Here is a 19,505-nt window from a genome sequence, read left to right on the forward strand (position 1 = left end):
TTTTAATGTTTATTTTTGAAAGAGAGAGAGACACACAGAGCACAAGTGGGGGAGGGGCAGAGAGAGAGGCAGACACAGAATCCGAAGCGGGCTCCAGGCTCCGAGCTGTCGGCACAGAGCGCGACGTGGGGCTCGAACCCACAAACTGTGAGATCCTGACCTGAGCCTAAGTAGGACGCTTAACTGACTGAGCCACCCCAGCGCCCCCATGAGAGATGTTTAAATATAGAGAACACACTGAGGGTTGCTGGAGGGGTTGTGGGTGGGAGGATGGACTAAATGGATGAGGGGCACTGAGGAGAAAGCTTGTTGGGATCAGCACTGGGTGTTATACGTTGGGGATGAACCACTGGATTCTGCTCCTGAACTCATTACTGCACTATATGCTAACTAACTTGGATGTACATTTTAAAAACATAAAAAATAAAAAATAGGGTGCTGGTAAATTTCACAAACTATGACAGACCGAGAAATTTCAAGACTGGAAATAATCATATATTCAGTAGGCTATTATCATGGCTCCACAGCAACGGTTCTCAACGGGGAGCAATGCTGCCCCCACCCTTAGGGGACGTTTGGAAATATCTGGAGACATTTTTGGTCCTCGTAACCGGGGGATGGTGTTGCCACCAGCACCCAGTGACGGGAGACCAAGGGGGCTGCTAAACGTCACTCGGTGCCCAGGACAAGCCCTCACACAAAAGAATGATCCGGCTCCAGATGTCAATGGTGTTAAGGTTGAGAAGCTCTACTTTAGAGTAACATGTTTTTAGAGAGATAATACTCGACCATCCCGTTCATCAAAAATGCTCCCATATGACAGAAGTAATTGACTCGAAAGGTTAAAATGGAAAACTGAAAGCAACCGGAGTGGTGGCCAGTACAAAGATGGGATTACAAAAAAACTATCTCGAAGAAAAAGCAGAGGATGTTATGATAAGTTACAGTTTGCCGCGGCATGGAGAAGTCCCTCTGTACATGTGTGTTAGGCCCAGCAGAAAGCAGATGATACCGCCGCTCTCCGTGGCCTATTCCAATCATCAACGGCCCTCCCAGGAAGAAACCGCTTTATCCCTAAATAGCCCTTCCAACAGATCTGACACTTGGTTCGGTTCTGGCCGTAGATCCCTTTCTGTAAGTAAGCATCTTCCACATGCTAGAGAATCATCATTAAATCATCCACCAGATGAAAAAAAGGAGCGTTCCCTTAACTCTTGCCTGTGACTCCAACTTTCCATCCCTTTAATCATCTTTGCGGCTTCCCGCTGAGTCCTCTCTGAACCCGTCCTCACCTAATTGCAGAATTCGAGACTAGAAGAGTCTGAGCCCTGCTGAGCACAGAAAGAGCCTCATATTTGCAAATGGCACTGAAAGGCAAAGTCCCATTTACTGGGAATTTGAACGAGGGTCACACACGGCCCCATGTGTCAGTATGTGATGGGGGAAGTGGGCCATGTGTCCGACGCGGGGCTAACGAATCGCTCTTTTAACAAGGACGACGGCTATGGTTCGGCATTCCAGAGATGTTTGAAAATAACAAAACGTTTTCAGCTTCGTGTGAGCAGCTGCTATGATTTTAACAGGATACGTAAGAAAAATCCTCATTTGCCTCAGTTAGCGTTCTTACACAGGCTGTCTGGGATCTACCTGTCTAGAATCTCTGCTAATTCCCCTGCAAATGAAACCGGCATGAGACAGTCACTAGCGAAATGCTAAAGTCATACTTCTATCTTCATGAAAGGTCACATAATTCTGCAAATACCGGTCACATATTTCTCCACCCGAGTACAGGGACTCCTCTGTTTCCACAGATCGGGAAAACAGTTTTTCTGATTGCTCAGAGCGAAACACTCCTCGCCTTTCCACAAACCATGTAAACAGCAGCTTCTATACTATTATCGGTCTGATTGAAAGCATACAGGTATTATTTACCCGGCGTGTTGCCTCTTCAGACATTCCAAACATAGCTTCTAAGAGAGCGCTCCGTCGGCAAGCTTAAATTTCTTCTCTAACCGGTTGATGACAATTACTGCTTCCCACTTGATTACGGTAATGGCTTTCAGCGAAATTAGTAAGCTGTCTCTTAGCAGGTGTGCCTGGAGCTACACAATAGGTAATGGAGCCGGTGACATTTATTACTTTAGTTTTTAAATTTCAACCTTTGTTTAAAAGATTTGAGGGACTGAATGGATTTTTAAAGGCTGCTGATTACATTATTTTAAAACAAACCCTACCTTACTTATACAGCTTAAAACAGATCCCGTTATCTATAAGGCAATATTTACGCCCAAAGGCACCTACCTGTTAAGCGACAGGACCTATAATAAAGAGAAGCATCACTGAGCACGTAAGCACAAATTAAAGGACACGGCTTATCGAAACTTATTTTTATAAAGCCTTTGGCGAAGATACCTTAAAGCTATTTTGTTAACGTTTGTTTATTTTTGAGAGAGAGAGAAGACACGCGTGCACGTGGAGAGAGGCAGAGAGAGAATCCGAAGCAGGCTCTGTGCCCTCAGTGCAGACTCCGATGGGGAACTCGAACTCACGACCCCGAACCCTGAGATCGCGACCTGAGCTGAAGTCTGACTTAACCCACAGGGCCACCCAGGCGCTCCTAAAGATATTTTAAAAGCTATTTAACATCACAAAGAGATTTTAGAAACTCAAAAGGAGCCACAGAGATAGTTAACCAAGGGCAGAGAAAAGCAAAGGGTCATCTGGCGGAGGTGCGTTCCCAGTGGGCGTTCTGCAACCCGACCGCGCCAGTCCCCCTGGCGAACTGAGGTACGCTGGAAGACAGGGTACGTGGTAAAGTCATCAAGTGTCCACAGGGGCCGTGCCTCGGGCCCACCGTGGGCTGCCGGAACCAGAAGCAGATCATGGGAGCAGGCGTGCTGAGCCAGACGGCACTTGTACTGGCCACATGCCACGGGTGGGACCCCACCCCGAGGGGGCCTCCAAGCTCACTGTCTTCCTTCTTAGGTCTCCACGTGCCTCACACCCAGACCTTTCTCTTGGGAATCCTTCTACCTCCCGCCCCCCTTTCCGTGCAGGCACCCCCAGGCTGACGTGCCCGCAGGCTTGCTTCTCGGACCTATGGGTCTCTGGCACCGCCCCCCCGCCCCCCCCCCGCCCCGCCCCCGGGCGTCATCCACTCACTCCTCTCCCAACTCGACAGCCTGCCCCTCAGCCCAGCAGAGTTCACTTAGCGCACAGGGAGGAAGAGCACCACGGGGAACTGACCCACGAGGCTCTTGAACTAGTGGAATGGGACATAATGCCACCAAGCAAAGTGAAGGGCTTGTGTGGTGCCCGGCGGGGGGGTGGGGGGGCGTCTGAGACAAAGAACTCACTACGGAAGTCGGTAAGCCCGCCTGAAAGCCTGTGTCCCAGACCAGCTTGCCTGGGGCCGGCCGGGCTCTCACACCTCAGTCCTCGCCCGGCTCTACCTGACAACTCCCTAAAAGAGGCGGCAGCCGCAGCAGTGGGCCCCTCGGCTGCGTGCAAACGCGGCGCTCATTTTCCAGCCAAGCACGTCTCTCCCTAGGCGTCGTCCCTGCCAGTGGGACCTGAGGACCAGCAGCATCAGCATTAACCAGGAGCTTGGGAGAAATGGGGGGGGGGGGGGGCCTGGGTGGCTCAGTCGCTCGGGCATCCGCCCCTCGATTTCGGCTCAGGTCACACCCACGTCGGGCTCTGTGCTGAGCGTGGGGCCTGCCTGGGATCGTCGCTCTCTCTCTCCCTCTGCCCCTCTCCCCCGATCGCACGCTCTCTCTCAAATTAAAAAAATATATACGCAGGGTCTTGGGCCCCACCCCAAATCTACTGAATCGGAATGTGCATTTCCACCAGATGCCCAGGGGATGTGAATGCGAAATGCGCAGAGCCCCTGGCTTCGAGCCCTCCGGCCTCTGCACTCTACCTCCTTTGAGAATTCAGGGGCTACAGAGGCCACCGTTCCCCTCTGAGTACATCAAAAGCTCCCCTCTCTTTACTCACTTATTGCAAGAATCAGCTCCCTCCTCTGGGCAAATCCGATGAGGCGCTCGGAGTCCCTGGAGACCACCACCGGGAAGCCGTTGTAGTCGGTCTCCTTGATGAGCGTCTCCACGTCCTCCACGGTCATGCTGTCCTGGGTGAGCACGGACAGAGGCGGCTCTCCGCGCCGTGGCCGCATGACGTCAGTGGCCAGCGTGCGATGGGTGAACTCATCCTTCACGTCCAGAAACGGGTACCCGTTTAAGTGGATATGAGCCTCGTAGATGCCTTCTTTCCCAAAGGCATCGGCCACCCACTTGCTGGTCACGGCTGCCGCCATCAAGGGCACAATGTACTCTAGGCCACCCGTTAATTCAAACATGATGACCACCAATGACACCGTCATCCTGGTAACCCCGCCTGCAACCGAAGAGAGGAGTACAGTTCTGAAAGCCCATCTCCGGGCCCTCACGAGGGCATGAACTATGGAAATGGACAAGCTGGCTATAAATGCTCCTGACACCTGTTCTGAAGAGACGGTCGTCCAGGTTGCCCATGGCGGGCCTCTGCAACGGAGGCCAGGCTGTCAAATGCGGCCTTACCTCAGGGAGCCGTAAGTCACTTCTGACGGGGGGGGGGGGGTGCAGGGAGGGCTTTTCTTCGGTGAGGGACAACAGGGTTGTCTGTCTACCCAAGACCACGTGCCTGGCTCTTTGGAAGGGGATCCTATGTGGGCTATGCAGGTTTCTGACACAGCCAATGTGGCTCTCTTCCACAACTCCACGAGCTAGAAAATTGTAGAGATTCGTAGGAGCTGCAGACAGGAGAGGGACCCAACTCTGTGTCCCTCGGTATTTAAAAGGAGACTCCATACCAACTCCTACTAATCACCCAATGAGCTTACACTGGGCTTTCTCGAGCTCAGCACTAGGAACACTTGGGGCTGGATCTTTCTTTGATGTGGGGGCTGCACTGTGTACCCTGGAATGTTTAGCAGCACCCCTGGCCACCGCCCACTAGATGCTAGTAGCACCGCCCCCGTAGGTGTGACAACCGGAAAGGACTCCGCTGTCCAGGGCTCTTGAGAGACACAGGTGGCCCCAGGCGAAAACCACTCTTCTAGATGGTACAGGTGCAAGATGGAGACTCCATCACCCTGGGCCCTGCATGATGGAGTGGAGAAAAGCCCTCTAATAAGTCACATCACACACACACTCACATACACACACACACACACACTCACACACACACACAGAGTTGATTCTCACTGTTCGTGGTGGCTATGATCTATAAAGTTGCCACGAACACTGTATGAGCAAACACTCAATCACTGCCCTATGGGAAACGTAAGGTTAGGTTTCTGCGAGTTTCTGGTCACAACATTTTTGTGAACCAATCAACACCGAACCTTATTTTATGTGCATTTCTGTTTAAAGACACCTTATCTAGGACGTGTAGATGACTGGTTAACATTGAACTCACAGCCAAGAGCACCGTAACTCGTGCCCGAAGGGAGTTCTCCACACCCCTATTTTCTCTGCAAGCCACGTCCCAGCCTTCCTGTGCTTCGGGTCACCAGACAGCACTGTGGCTGGAGGCCATTTTAAACAGCAAAATCATTACCCGAAAGCATAAAAACGCCAAAACATGGCACTAAATAGACCGCGGAAAGGAAAGGATACTCGTGCACAGTATACAAGAGTCGACTGCACATCCCGAGTGAGATACACGCCTTGGTGCGCTAAGCCACGGAGATTTAGGGCTTTCCTTGTGACGGCAACGCGAGCTTGCCTATCCTGAGAATGCCAGCACCCGAGTCCCTGCCTTCCTTCTCACCGGTGCCCGGAGCCACAGCAGCCCGTGCGCTCCGTGCAGCCCGCACCATCCCCCCGGGGGCTGTACCTAGGCAGGCGGCGGCTCCCACCATCGCGTAAAGTCCGGGGGTGACGCAGTCCGCTCCGGGCCTGCACCAGTTCCTGAAGACGATCCAGTCGTGGTGATGGTAAGCCAGCTGCTCCACGCCGATTCCCACCATCCTGCCCGCCATGGCGCCCACAGCCATGCTGGGGATGAAGAGACCCGACGGGATCTCCGGGGGAGGGGGGAACACAGGGAAAAGAAGCATGAGTGGAGGAGTCCGCGTGTCCACACCCCGCTCCCAGTGAGCGCTCCCCCCCTCAACAAGCTTGCATTTTGCCTCAGTCTTCAGAGGAGGTGCAACGCTTCCCAACAGGGGTCAGCTGGCAAAAGGCGGGACGAGTGATTTCACCCGCTGAGTCAGGCCCAGCTACTGCGACTTGGACAGGACGCACTTTTACACTTGCGTCTCCTCTCCCCGGGAAGCGGGCCTGGTTCCCCTGCTGCGCATTAAAGAATGACAAGCCCCGCTGCAAATGACATTCAAAGTGAGCATCGGCCACTTGAGATACTCCCCACTTTCTCTCTCTCCTTGCGCGCCATTCAGATTAGCTTTTGAAATGAAATGTCAAGCCCCAGCGTGAGAATGGAAAAGAAGGGCGCGCGGCCATTCACAGGTCACACAAAGCAGCTCGGAGCAGCTGCCCTGCGCCTTGCGAAGCTTTTCACGGGCCGAGCCAGGTGAAAGGCAGCAAAGAAACAGACTACGCAAACTGGCAGTAAACTGGGAGATGTCGGTGGTAGCGTGCTTCACGTTTTGCCGTGTGGAAATGCGTTTTATCGCGTGATCAGACGCGCGCAACAGAACACGCCTGACTCTCCGTGTTCGCGGAGACGTCACGTGCTTGGCAATCCCGACCGGGAGTCGCCTTGATGCTCCCTCCCACACACCAGGTAAGTCTGGATCCTCGAGTACGATTTCTAGAGTTTGGGATGTTCCTGAAGAAACTTCCTTTCTGAGCTGCCCCCGATCCCTAGGCATTTAACTCGCCGTAACTGCCAAGGAGACTTCCAGCAGGCACCGGAAGAGGCCGCAAACGTCTTTCTCAGACGCGCAAATAATCCATTTGCTAGGAGACGATGCGTCAGAGACAGTTGGCCGTTTAATAAAGTCCACCCATCCTTGTTCTTAAGGCAAAAATTCAGGTTCACATTTGACCATTACACACTCAAGTACCCAGTTTCTTAGACTTTGTAAAAAGAAACAAATCCTAAAAGTCCCACACAGAAAGCAACAGTAATGAACACTACAGGGGCTCTGCAGGGTTCAAAACGTTTGGCTTCTGGTCCTGGGTGCTCATGACACAAGCGTGCGTTTTATGAAAATTCCTCGAGCTGTCCACATCTCCGTATGAACGACATACTCTGAGCCTTAGCTCCTTCACTTGTAAAGGGATTAAAATCTCTGTTTCACAGGCTGGTTTATCAAAAGCATTGCTTCTTATGGATTAAAAGAACGTCAAGTGCCCGGCACAAGAGATCGGTCAATAAAGGTCGGTTCCCCTCTCCCTTCCCATCACGATTTTATTTTTTTGGTATTTTTCTGAAGTTTACTTATGTACTTTGAGAGAGAGAGTACGAGAGGGCACGCGCAAGTGGGGGAGGGGCAGAGAGAGAGAGAGAGAGAGAGAGAGGATCCCAAGCAGGCTCTGCGCCGTCAGTGTGGAGCTCGAACTCAGGAACGGTGAGATCGTGACCTGAGCCACAGTCCAGAGTTGGACCCTTAACCGACTGAGCCCCCCAGGCGCCCCCATCCTGAGTTCATTTTGGCGAGCAGGGCGCTATCCCCAGAAGGACGGGAGATGCCCCCACACCTTCCTTCCCCCGTTCACTCACCTTCATGCCGAAGGTAAAGATGGTAATGACGATTTTGAAGACCAGTGCCAGGGCCAGCTGCCACATGGCTGTGTAAACCCCCACCCCGGCCGGCCGGTCCGGGATGTCGTCCACGGGCCGCGTCATGTTCGGGTCGTTGATGTAGTCACACAGCTGGGAGGACTCGAGGGCCCCGCAGTCATTGAACAGCTCGGAAATGAGCTCGCTCGTGCTCCGGCGCGTGTACGGGTTCGGGTAGGCGATGATGGCGGTGACGGCGGTCACCACGATGACCTCCAGCACCGGGTACTTCCCCAGCTTGGTGGTCTTGCGCCTCCTGCACCAGGCGATGTTGCCGCGGATGAAGAGCGTTCCCCACAAGCCCCCAAAGACCCCGAGCAGGATGAAGGGGAAGAGCTCGGCCATGTACCAGGGCGTGTGATACTCCACGTAAAAGAGAACAAGGCGGCTGTTCCCAAAGGGATTGATGGATCGCAGCGTGAAGGCCGCCACCAGGGCCGCGAAAAAGGACCTCCACAAGGTCTTCAGGGGAAAGTAGTAACTGACCTGGGACGGACAAGCAGAAAGTTAGAGACCGGCTGAAGAAAGGGCTGCGCAAAGCCCCAGCCTCCGACCCGCAGCCACCCGCTGGCGCTTAGTGTCACGGTCACACCCAGACCGAAGATGGGCAGTACTCGCTTCCTCAAACTAGGTTCAATTAGGACCGAGATGCACGAACGGAGGTATTTAAAGGACTGTGTGTCTAAAGTGGAATCGATGCTGGTCACGATGTGTTTGAGCTATTTTTTACGAGAAATGGAAATATTTCATTATACTTCTGTTTATGTCACCAAGACCCTCCTAAAGGCACATAAAGCCCCGGATTTGACTCTACAGACAACAGAACAGGTCGACGGTTGGAAAACCCTGGCCCAGCAAATGTACTTGTAGCACAGGAGTTAAGAATGGTTTTTACATTTTTAAAAAATTTTCTTAATGTTTTTATTTATTTTTGAGACAGAGAGAGACAGAGCATGAGCAGGGAAGGGGCAGAGAGAGAAGGAGACAAAGAATCGGAAGCAGGCTCCAGGCTCTGAGCCATCAGCACAGAGCCTGATGCGGGGCTCGAACTCACAGACTGTGAGATCATGACCTGAGCCGAAGTCGGACGCTCAACCGACTGAGCCACCCAGGCGCCCCTGGTTTTTACATTTTTAAATGCTTGCGGGGGTGGGGGGGTGGGGAGGGGGGAGAACCATCTTGTGATATTTGAAATATTCAAAAGGAAAAACAATATTTTGTGACACGTGAAAATCATATAAAATCCACACTCCGGCATCCATAAGGCAAGTTTTACTGGAAGGCGGCCATGCCCATTCACGTGAGTGCTGTCTGTGGCCGCTTCCCCGCTACAATGACAAAGCTGACAGGTTCCAACCGGGACTGTAAGACCCCCCAAAGCCTAGAATAGTCGCTCTCTGGCCCTTTGCACAGAACATTTGCTGACCCCTGGAATTGATCCATTCAGCTTGCCACAACCAGAAATGCCCCACTAGGTTGGTTATGAGAAAGACTGCCAACTTCAAACAAAAAAAAAAAATTACACCGGCAATTTCTGAAATTAATACTTGAAAACAGGTATTTAATGGCAAGAACTGGGACTTCTTGATGAGCTGCGGTCAATACCCCTTGGAACACAGCCCTGAGAGCCGACTGCCGTGCCGGCCCTCCGCACCCCTGACCTCTCAGGCCACAGATCCCGCCCCGTCTCACCTCCTCGAGGCTGAAAAGCACACCTCCTATTGGAGCCCCAAAGGCAACGGAAACTCCAGCAGCGGCGGCAGCCGAGAGCACCTGTAAGGCAAAGAGCGCCACGTAGGTCCCGAGACCTGTCGTGCAAACACGCGTGCGCAGGGGACACGGGGCCAGGACCTCCAGAAGAGGCTGTCACCGTGGACGGGGGTCGGGGGGAGCCTGCTCACCTCGCGCCTCTTGCCCTCGTTCTTGCTGTACTTGGAGAAAAGGCTGCTGAAGAAGTTGCCACAGCAACAGGCCACGTGCACCAGCGGTCCTTCTTTCCCGAGGCTCAGGCCCGAGGACACCACTAGGACCAGGGTGACAGTCTTGATCAGCAGGGTCCACTTCCCCAAGTAGCCCCTGATGATGAAGCCGCTCAAAATGGTCTTTATCTGAAACAGAGCACAGAGAACGAGGTGGAATGAGCCGCTTCAATGCCACAGCGAGGAAAGTGACAAGTCCTCCCTGCCCCCCACTAGATTCACGTGATCATACCAAGGACACGCTACTTTCGTTCTGGATTTGGCTAGGATTTCATATTAACAGAATTTGTAATAGTATATAATTTTTTTTTTTTACTAATGATAACTTGAAACCATTCAACGCATAACAAATCTGGAGACTTTCTAAAGTAATAAGAGACCATAATGAGAACTGAAGGAGCGATTATCAGGGTCTCATCTTCTTTACGGCATTTTAACTCTGTTCACGTTATCCTCCGTTGTGTTGAAGAGAGACGTGTAGCTATTGATTTTAACTCTTAATCTTTTATTATTGAGGGACATCCAAGATAAAGAGACAGAAAGCTGGCTAACTGTGTGACAAAGCAAATAGAACAAAATGGCAACTGAACCATAGGTCGGGGTCTGCAAACTGCGGCCCATTGGCTACACCCAGCGCACTGCCTATTTCTGTATGACCCACGAACTCAGAGTGCTTTAACATTTTTAAATGGAATGTGTAAACCAGACTACTAACCTTTTACTGACAACAGTTGCTAGATTTTCCCTCTCGGTTCACAAAGCCTAAAATATGGATTCCCTGCCCTTTTACTGGAAAAGTCTGCTAACCCCTGCAGCAGGCCAGGGGCATGGGGGTTTACTGCCCAATTATTTCAACTTTTCTGAATGTTTGAAAATATTCTTAATACGATGTCAGAAAAAGATGATGCTCAACATTCTAATAACGCGTCTCCAGGGGACGTAATGGTGACTACATTCAGAGTGACTCCTTGCCTTCCATAGAATCCTGCCCCCTCATACTGAAAAGGACTCTGGGACTACAGGTAGAGTCATCTTGCTCCTTTTTCAGATCTACCGCATTTTAAAAGGCCAAATAAAAGCCAAATAATGGCTTTCCTGCTAAAGGTGCGGTTTGCCTTACGCTTTTAGAATTCAACTGGATGCCAATCTCAGTGATTAATTTCATATATTGGAGTCCTCCTTACCCCAAATCCCTATTCTTTGGATCCAGAAGCATCACCAATGGGTAAGTAATTTTTTACCTTCAACTTCTCCTACAACTGGCTGAAATGGAGTGAATGTTTACTGTCTGAGTTGGCAATTCACAAGTCTGCAATAAGTGAGTCAGCCAATGACATCCATGGTCAATTTCTGTTTTTCCCATCGCATAAATACATAACGGGACAATGTTATCTCTTGTCAGTGTCAGGATATTGGCATATCTTCCAAGTGCCTCCCGGTGGACATTGCTATGCCAAGAAATTAATTTCTCAAATAGCTATTACAGTCCTTCTTGAGCTTGGCGCTCGAAACCAGTGAGGACCGGCTCTCCCCCTGGAGATTTGATGCAGTTGGTCAAGTTTGATGCAGTTTGATGCGGTGTATTCTGGGCCTGGGGATTTTTACAGCCTCCCGGGGATTCAAAAATGCAGCCCATTTCTCTGTACTCAAGGGATGGTCCCCAAACATTCTCTGGCACCACGTCACCTTTGGCAATGGGGGGGGGAGGGGGTGCGAAGTGAGCTAATCCTCAAAATTTTAAAGGTGGACGAATGGAACACTTAATTCACGGAGACAGACCAAGCGAGCGAGCGTGCAAGCACGCACCCGAAAAAGCACAAGTGGGGTGTTCTGGCGATACCATCAGACAGTGTTTCTTGAACTAGCCTTTCACTAATGGCAGACAGACTAGCGGTGGTTAAGGTGGTCTTTAACTAGTGGTGGTCGGCCTGTGTGAGCCCGCGCCCAGGGGATCTCAGATCCCTTTATTTAAGGGATGTTTTATTATGCCTGCCGCAGTCCTGCCCTTTTGTGTTGCCTCGAATAAAATTATCTATAATTTTTTGTCAGTTAGTTAATGTCGATTTGGACCCTAGGGTACAGTTTAAGAGTGTAACACCATTTAGAAAATTACAAGCATCTAAATTACCTGAGCCTCTGCCAGCCGTGACATGCGGTGAATTGAACAATGTAATAGGTATTTTGTAATTCTCTAAAATGATTTTATAAAATTGTCACGATCAAATTAGGAACTAAAGAAAGCAAATTCATTCCCAGTAAATGCCAAAAGGTAATCACTTGCTTAATATGAATTAATAGAGACTGAATCCAGTGGGGCTTTAACGAGATGTATTGCAGTGGTTCTGGGACTTGCCGGTGTTGACTGTAAAACCTTTCTGGTAAATGAACGTTGGTGTGCGCGTTCGCGCTTTGCAATGGGCTGAAACATCAATTCAAAGCAACTTTTAAAAGGACGTGATTTCTTCCGGAGTCAACGGTGGTTCTACGGACAAAGCAGGCAGAGGAGGGACACCGGAACCCCAAGAACTAGTGTGCACTTTTCAATGTGCCTTATACAAGAGCACGTGCTAGACAAAATAAATGTTCTGTACATTTGCATTGCAAAAAAGGTTTCCAAAGGAATGTCCATTCTGAGCAGTTAGTCTCTTTGCTAAAATGAGGGCGCGCGGCCTCGTATCTCACGGTGAGTGAAGTCAGTTTATGTAGTCACTTGGGTCTTGACTAGGAGGTTCTTTTCCAGCATGAACCATTTACATTTCCTTTCTCCTCTGCCCCTTTCCTCCAAGAGCTGGAGTAGGTACTGCACCCCGAGGTTAGGAATTTCAAGCTCTAGTGTGAGAACAGTGAAAATTTTGCTACTACTGAGTCATGGTGACCGAAACTTCATTAGACAGCCGCCCTTGGCTTCGTGGTACTTTCAAAGATCATTGTGAGCTCTTTCATAAATTGAGAAACCAATCTGTTACATGTTACATATGACTCAAAAGCATATTAATAAAACAAGCACCCACGTACCCGCATTTCAGATAGAAGAACGGGTACCCACGAAAGCCCCGTGTTTGTTTCCTCGGTGGAACCTTCCTCCTTCCCGAGCCCAATCGATCGTTTCCTTGCCTTCCTTTATACCATCCGCGTACGTGTGTGTCACTAAACAGGGTGCGGCTCCGTTGTGGCCGTTTGCGGACTTTGCAGAAATAGAATCACACTTCAGATATACTACTGCCCCTTTCTTCACTCGACACTGCCTTTGTGCGTTGCATCCACACCAGTGTGTGCCTTGCACGTTTGCCACGTAGGAAACGTGATGCCCGACTCAGGACTTAACTCCTTTCCGGTTCAGCTGTCACAAATAGATGCCCGCTTTGGACAAGACCAAGTGCAGGCGGCCCCTCCCAGACAGAGCTCACCTCCAAGCCCCCTGTCTGTCTACAAGTTCGCAAGCTGAGCCGTGTGTCCCCGGTTGTTGCCGCCTGAAATTTTCCAATTCCCCGTTGGCCACCTGCTCATTTTGGAAAGGCGACTTGGGTCAAAAAAAAAAAAACCAAAAAACAAAAAAAAACAAACAGCCTACCATCGGGCAGTGGGATCATAAAACTGAGAGGCCGACACCAGTCTGCTCTTTCTGTCATCTGGGGTGCGTCAGCTCTTAGACACCAAATACAACACAGTCGGTTCGGTCACAGCGCTTGTTTTGAAAACACAAATTTGTTCCAACGTGACTCATGCATTAGGGAAGAACTTGAGCACAATGCAAATTGCGCGTCTGTTTATGCACAATTTCAGCTGGGAGAAACGCGGCGGGAGCGCACAAAACACACGCGGCACATGCCTCCAACGTCTACCAGGTCACACGCTCAGTGGCGAGTACAGATTTCTTAACCATTTAACACGTGTAAGCCGGGCTACTGTTCCGACTGGGTTTCTGTCTTTTCTATATGTGTCGCTGACGGAGTTTCTGCGTGTTGTGCTCCTGGAGCCATCTTCCCCACGAGCGCTGTGGTTGCTCTTGTGCGATTCCGCACGGCCCCGTGAGCCGTAGGGACGCCCGTGTCGCGCTGCAGCACGACTGGATTGCCTTTCAGGTTCCTGCGGTAACGTGTTAATACAAACCGTCAAAAAGTCAACATGACGCATCAGGTCTTTTTCTTCTCTCCTCTTTCCCGGAACGGGACGATGTCGCGCTTTTCTTTCGGCAGTCTCTCAATTACTCCAGCCCTTTCCGTGAACCGCCCGGAACAGCGGCAGTGCTGGCAAATACCAGCAAAGAACGTGGGCGCAGGGGAGCAGGGACCAACGTGGGGCTGTTGCCATCATCGGTCACATCTTTAAACTCACCATCCCCACCACCTAGGGGCGTTGCCGAAGCACCAGCCTGAAGGAAAACGGAACTGCATCGATGGTAGTGATAACATAAGAACTGGTGAACTTATTTCTGGCCAAAATTTTCAGCATCTGGGCTTTTGGGGAATTAGCCCGACTCTCATTATTCTAGCCAGCAGATCCTCCTAGGTGGGAAGTTTAATCTCAAGCATCCCTCCTGATCGATGAGGTCACTTCCCTTACACTTTGGTTACACGAAAATGCAAAAAGACGTAAGAACTCTGAGCCCACAAGGGTGCGTTCACGGCGCATGCGCTGAATGTGGAATTAAGCTTTTTAAGGATCGCTATTACCGTGTCACCAGAAGAGCAAAACAGGGCAAGGGAGTTGACCCACAAGAGAGTTGACTCATCAGTGAACTTTCTGAGTAACAAACGTCCATCGCCGTCTTTGCTCACATTACGTCACAGGTGCACTTACAAGTTTCTGAAGTGCCACACTTATGTATGTGGTTAATTAACTCTGATTCCACAGGCTGTGAGAGTTATGCCTGGCTTGCAAAGACAAGAATTTAATCATCTGAGAAGCAATGGAGCATAAATCCTGAATATAGAGCATAAATCCCCAAGCCAGACAGCTGGGTTCAACTTGCTGCTAACCAGCTTCGTGACCTCAGGCAAGTTACTTAACCTCTCTGTGCTTCAGTTTCTTTAACTCTCAAGGGCAAAATAGCAGACCTTACCTCCTCGTCTCACCGTGAGGACTAAATGAGTTAACAGAGATCACATGCTTGGCACCTAGGTGCTACGTAAGTGTTTGCTAGGCTTATTATCGGCACAGAAGAAATCCCGCCAGCACTCACCTCTGGTATACCCGAGCCACAGGCGTATGGTGCAAACACGCGCACCAGGGAGACGGCCAAAAACGCAAACAGCAATGCCCACAGGATGTACATTAGGTAATTCAGAATGTAAGCACTGGCGCCCTAGACGACAGACACAAAACAAGAAAGAAAGATGAGCCGTCACCAACCTGAGCGCCGCGCCCGCCCGCCCCCTCCGTGCAGAGGGCACAGCGGGAGCTTCGAAGGCATCGGCCAGCTTCCCAGCCGGTCCCGTGTCAACAAAAAGGCCAGCGTTGGTTTTATCAGCTGTTGCCATTGCTACGGCAGGTACGCACAAACACGGAACCGGGCGTTCGTCCAGGAGCTGTGCCCACACACCTTCCGCGGGGCGAAACCCTCAGCACTCGGGGAACCGCCAAGGTCACGGGGCCTTCCCCCTCGCCCGCCACGGGTAGGGGAAGGCGGGACGCCCAGAAGTCTGCCCTGGCGACCCCGGAGGCTCTGTCTGGCGGCGGCGGGGGACCGGCCTCCCTGGGCTTTCACGGAGGCCACGTCCGATGTTGCAGGATGCAGCCACCCGGCTGTGGTCCCCTGACCCGCAGCATCCACATCACCTGAGCCCGCGTGCGGGATGCAGGTTCTCAGGCCGCGCCCCGGGGCTGCCGGGTCACACACACCCGAGGTGGGGCCCAGCAAAGTGCGCCGCGACACGCTCTCCAGGCGCTTTTAGAGGGGAAAATGCATGTTCATCTCCTTCAGAATAACTCCTTGAACCATTTATTCCAAATTATCTGATGAATGAAGGCTGGCTTTCTGAACCAAACACACGGTCTGGGGTCTTTGATGCTGAAGACCTGGTTGGCCGGGTGGAGACATTTCTCTCGGCCTCAGCTTCTTGCCACCATCTGGATCACTTGAGTGAGGGGCGAAGGAAAGGGAGGTCACCTAGGAGTCAGGCCACGGATACGGCCGCATGTGCGCCTATTAAATGCAAAACCATGTTCCAGGAGACCGTTCTGGCCTTTACAATCCCATATATTCACACCCGAGGCAAGAGAAATCGGACCGAAGAATACATTTCACCCACTTAAAAATGTGCTTTTTTGAGACCAAAAATAACTTCTCACTCTTGGTAACAGTCATTCTTTGAATCAAAGCATAAATCTTAGAAACGGATGAAAAGATAGACGGCCATATTTCCCAAAAAAAAAACATACTGCAAGGAGGAGAGAAGAAATAAAATACGGTGTCCAGCCAATATTGCCTGCCCACTCTCATCAACCCAAGGAGAGAATTTATTTTTGGACGTCATGGAGAGCACTGAGAACGTGTGAGATTTCAAGATCCCTGTCTACCTCTCAGATTGGAAGGAATTAATTTTCAATTCTGCTGAGAAGGAGGTTTAGCAAAATGGCCAAGTGCATTCCACATCGCTTCAGCTGTGGCAAGTACATGGGGGGGGGGGGGGGGGGGAGGGGGTTGGGGGGGGAGAAAAGGGATAAATTACTTCCATCTTCCAAAAATAGTTCTAGCTTGAACGTCCCGGAGTTACCCCTAACGTGAATCTTGCCGACCCAGTGCCCCCTGACCTGGGTTTCCGATCTGTCAGTGACACATGCATACAGATCTGAAGCTCTAAGTCCCCTGTGCCGGGACACTCCCATCAGAGAAGGCCCAGAAGCACCCTCTGCGATGCACTCGTGAACCGCACTGGAAGACGAGAACTTGAACCCCACCAAGATAGCACTTCGCACCTGCTAGGGTGGCTGCAATCAAAACCGGGCGAGGAGGCGGATGCCCTGAAACCCTCATACGAGCAAAGGAAGTCGGACACGAAGGTCCACGTATTGTACGATTCCACTTAGAGACAGAAAGGTCAGTGGAGTGGTTGCTTCTGACTGGAGGGCTGGGAGGAATGGGGGGGGGACTGCTAAGGGGTGCAGGGTTTCCTTGGGGATGATGAAGATGTCGTGAAATTATTTTGTGGTTAATGCAGCACAACGCTGCGGATATTCTAAAACCCAGTGGGCTGCACGCTTTCAATGGGCAAGCCATATGGGTGGTGAATTATATCTCACTGAAGCTGGTATTGTTAAAAAAAAAAGGTAACTTCTTTTATTAGAAGGTATAAAAAGCAACCCTAATTCTGCAGCATGATCAACAGACCACTCTCGCTAAGAAAAATAACAAGGCTTTTACGAACACCTACGTATACCATGCACACGAATCGGTACGGAAGGCTTTTCCAACTTCGGTTTGCACATCAGAGCTGGGAAAAGCCAAGCCGCACTGGTATTGAGCACCGACGGCTGCTGGAACAGACACTTGGAGGTAAAAGTACAGACAGTCACAGAAGGCCCAGGTTCCCAAGCGCCCGTGGAACAGCGGCCGCTCCCAGCCAGGACCCTCCCCAGAAACGCACCTCTGACTGGTTCACCAGCAGCTCCGACCATTTCTGCCACAGGGGACACTTGTCCCTGTCCTCAAAAGTGGTCTCGTTGGACGTCCAGCAGCACTGCTCGTGGCTGTACCAGAAGGCAGACAGACAGACCCCCTCCTTCAAGTCGGTCATCCAGTCGACGGCGAGATCGATGACCCCAGCCAAGGTGCCTGGAAGAAGCAGCGAGAGCCACTTAGAGGAGTCGCCCTGTGATGACGCAGGAGAACACGGGGCCCGGGGCCAACGCAGAGGCGCGGCCGGACCAGGAGATGAACATGCAGCAGAAGGAACACGTAGAGAAAGTTTCTTTCATCGATTGTCGGGTCTCCTGAGCACTTACGGCGTGGGCAAGCAGCGCCCAGGCTGGTGACGAGCAGAGGACAACGAACCGTGCCGCCTGCGTGCCTTAAATCCCGCAGGACTGACGGTCAGGCAGGTCTTAGGTCACCACAAGCCACCGGGGCCAAGCAGCTTTCAGAATTCACCCCTTCCAAAGTCTAGAAACACGGTACCTGTGCCCTGTAAATGACGCAACCCCCTCAGCGGCTTCTGGGGCACGAGGCTGGGATCACACACATTATTAACCTGTCTCAGGCCAACCTGACGATTCAGAGAAAACGGAGGCATAATGACTATACCAGCCTCATCGTTTAAGTACCGTTTTGCCACCAAATGGGAACGAAACTTGGAAAATCTCACCTATTAGGACTTTCCCGGATTTTTAAAATTACGGATAAGGGACCGTGTAGATCTGCTTTGAAGTCCGATGGAAGTGAGATAACAGAGAGTGTGCGGTGGGCCACGGAAGCCTACCTTTGGGTCTCCTTCCAGAATAACCCATTCTAGAGTCTTTTACAGAGGCAGGGAAGACTTTCAGGCCGCTACACTTTGCAAACTATTACTAGATCTTTATCTCAATACCACCTCCCCACCTGCATCAACCCCGAAGGCGTCCGCACACCTGCGACACGGCTCACCCTTCCCTGCTCTTCTCCTGTTACACCGAAAGCCGCCCCCTGTTCTCAGGAGAACGCCTGAATCCTTAGCAGGCAGCAGACCCGAACAGCTGGCCCCTCATACCTTTCCAGCCTCAGCTCTCTCCATCGCTAACCGCCACACTGCCCACACCATGTTCCTGGATGGAGCACACCAGGCTCTCCTCTCTGTGCCACCTCAGCCAGCACTGTCCTTCCCACACCCGCCAATCTCCTATTGACCTTCCAGAGTCAGTATTTACATCCTCCTTCGGGAAGCCTTCCCTGATTTCCTAGGTCTGGGCTAGGCGTACCTCCCAGGCATTCCCCCATCACCATACCTGTCACATCCTGATAACATGAGTGTGTGTGTGATGAGTGTATGTGTGTGTATAGTGTCTAGTCCATAAATGGGGCTGGGAGGGTGGAGATCCTGTTGTGTGGTTTGCATGCCATGGCCAGATGTCCAGACTCTGTGTCCACTCTATGTCCACAAGTGGCTTGTCCATTGTTGTATCTGTGTTGGGGACACGGCGCAAACTATACATCCATAGTGCGATAAATAAACGAACGAAAACCAGAAAACCCCGGTCCAGCCATTCACTCCTCCCTTCGCACCAGTCCCTAGTCCACGCCCTGGGGATATGGCAGTGAACGAGGCAGACTCAGGTCCCTGCCTTCGTGGAACTGCACATCATGGGGGGAAAGACACCGGACAAAAGAAGTAAGTAAACCGGGGGCTCCGATAGCAGGTGGGACATGCTAGAGAGAAAAATCCAGCACGTTACAACGGTGCAGCCACTTTAGAAAACAGCCATCTGCAAGGTGTCCACCCGGGAGAAAGGAAAACATAGTCCGTGCGTGGACTCGCACACGAATGTTCACGGCAGCACTCCTCACAGCAGTCGAAGAGTGGACACGACCCACGCGCCCATACTGCTGCATGGAGAAATAAAATGCGGTCTATCCACACGACGGAACGGCATTTGGCAACAAAAAAGGGTGAAGCACTGACGCGCGTGACAGGGCGAACCCCGAAACGTGATGCCCAGTGAAGGAAACCAACCGCAGGACCACATACGGTAGGATCCCACTGCGTGAAATGTCCACGAGAGGCAAACGTACAGCCACGGGAAGTAGATCCGGGGCTTCCT

At 51.4% G+C, this 19,505-nt stretch overlaps 1 protein-coding gene across 6 annotated transcripts in view; it reads right to left on the reverse strand.

The window, feature by feature from the left end:
- The window catches only part of CLCN4 (Cl-/H+ antiporter 4), a 63,878-nt gene that overhangs the window by 13,629 nt on the left and 30,744 nt on the right, over window positions 1-19,505 (reverse strand). For all 6 annotated transcript variants that reach the window (XR_014136804.1, XM_081793409.1, XM_081793408.1 and 3 more), the window contains 7 exons: window positions 17,360-17,547; window positions 14,956-15,078; window positions 9,696-9,902; window positions 9,487-9,567; window positions 7,735-8,280; window positions 5,884-6,070; window positions 4,003-4,401 (listed from right to left, as the gene is read on the reverse strand). Coding sequence is in view for 5 of the 6 variants with exons in the window: in XM_081793409.1 (XP_081649535.1) it covers window positions 4,003-4,401; window positions 5,884-6,070; window positions 7,735-8,280; window positions 9,487-9,567; window positions 9,696-9,902; window positions 14,956-15,078; window positions 17,360-17,547 (1,731 nt within the window). In the remaining variant the exon portion in view is untranslated. The remainder of the gene's footprint in view (window positions 1-4,002; window positions 4,402-5,883; window positions 6,071-7,734; window positions 8,281-9,486; window positions 9,568-9,695; window positions 9,903-14,955; window positions 15,079-17,359; window positions 17,548-19,505) is intronic.

This window comes from Panthera onca, chromosome X (genome assembly GCF_046562875.1).
Source record: "Panthera onca isolate mPanOnc1 chromosome X, mPanOnc1 haplotype 2, whole genome shotgun sequence".
NCBI lineage: Eukaryota > Metazoa > Chordata > Mammalia > Carnivora > Felidae > Panthera > Panthera onca.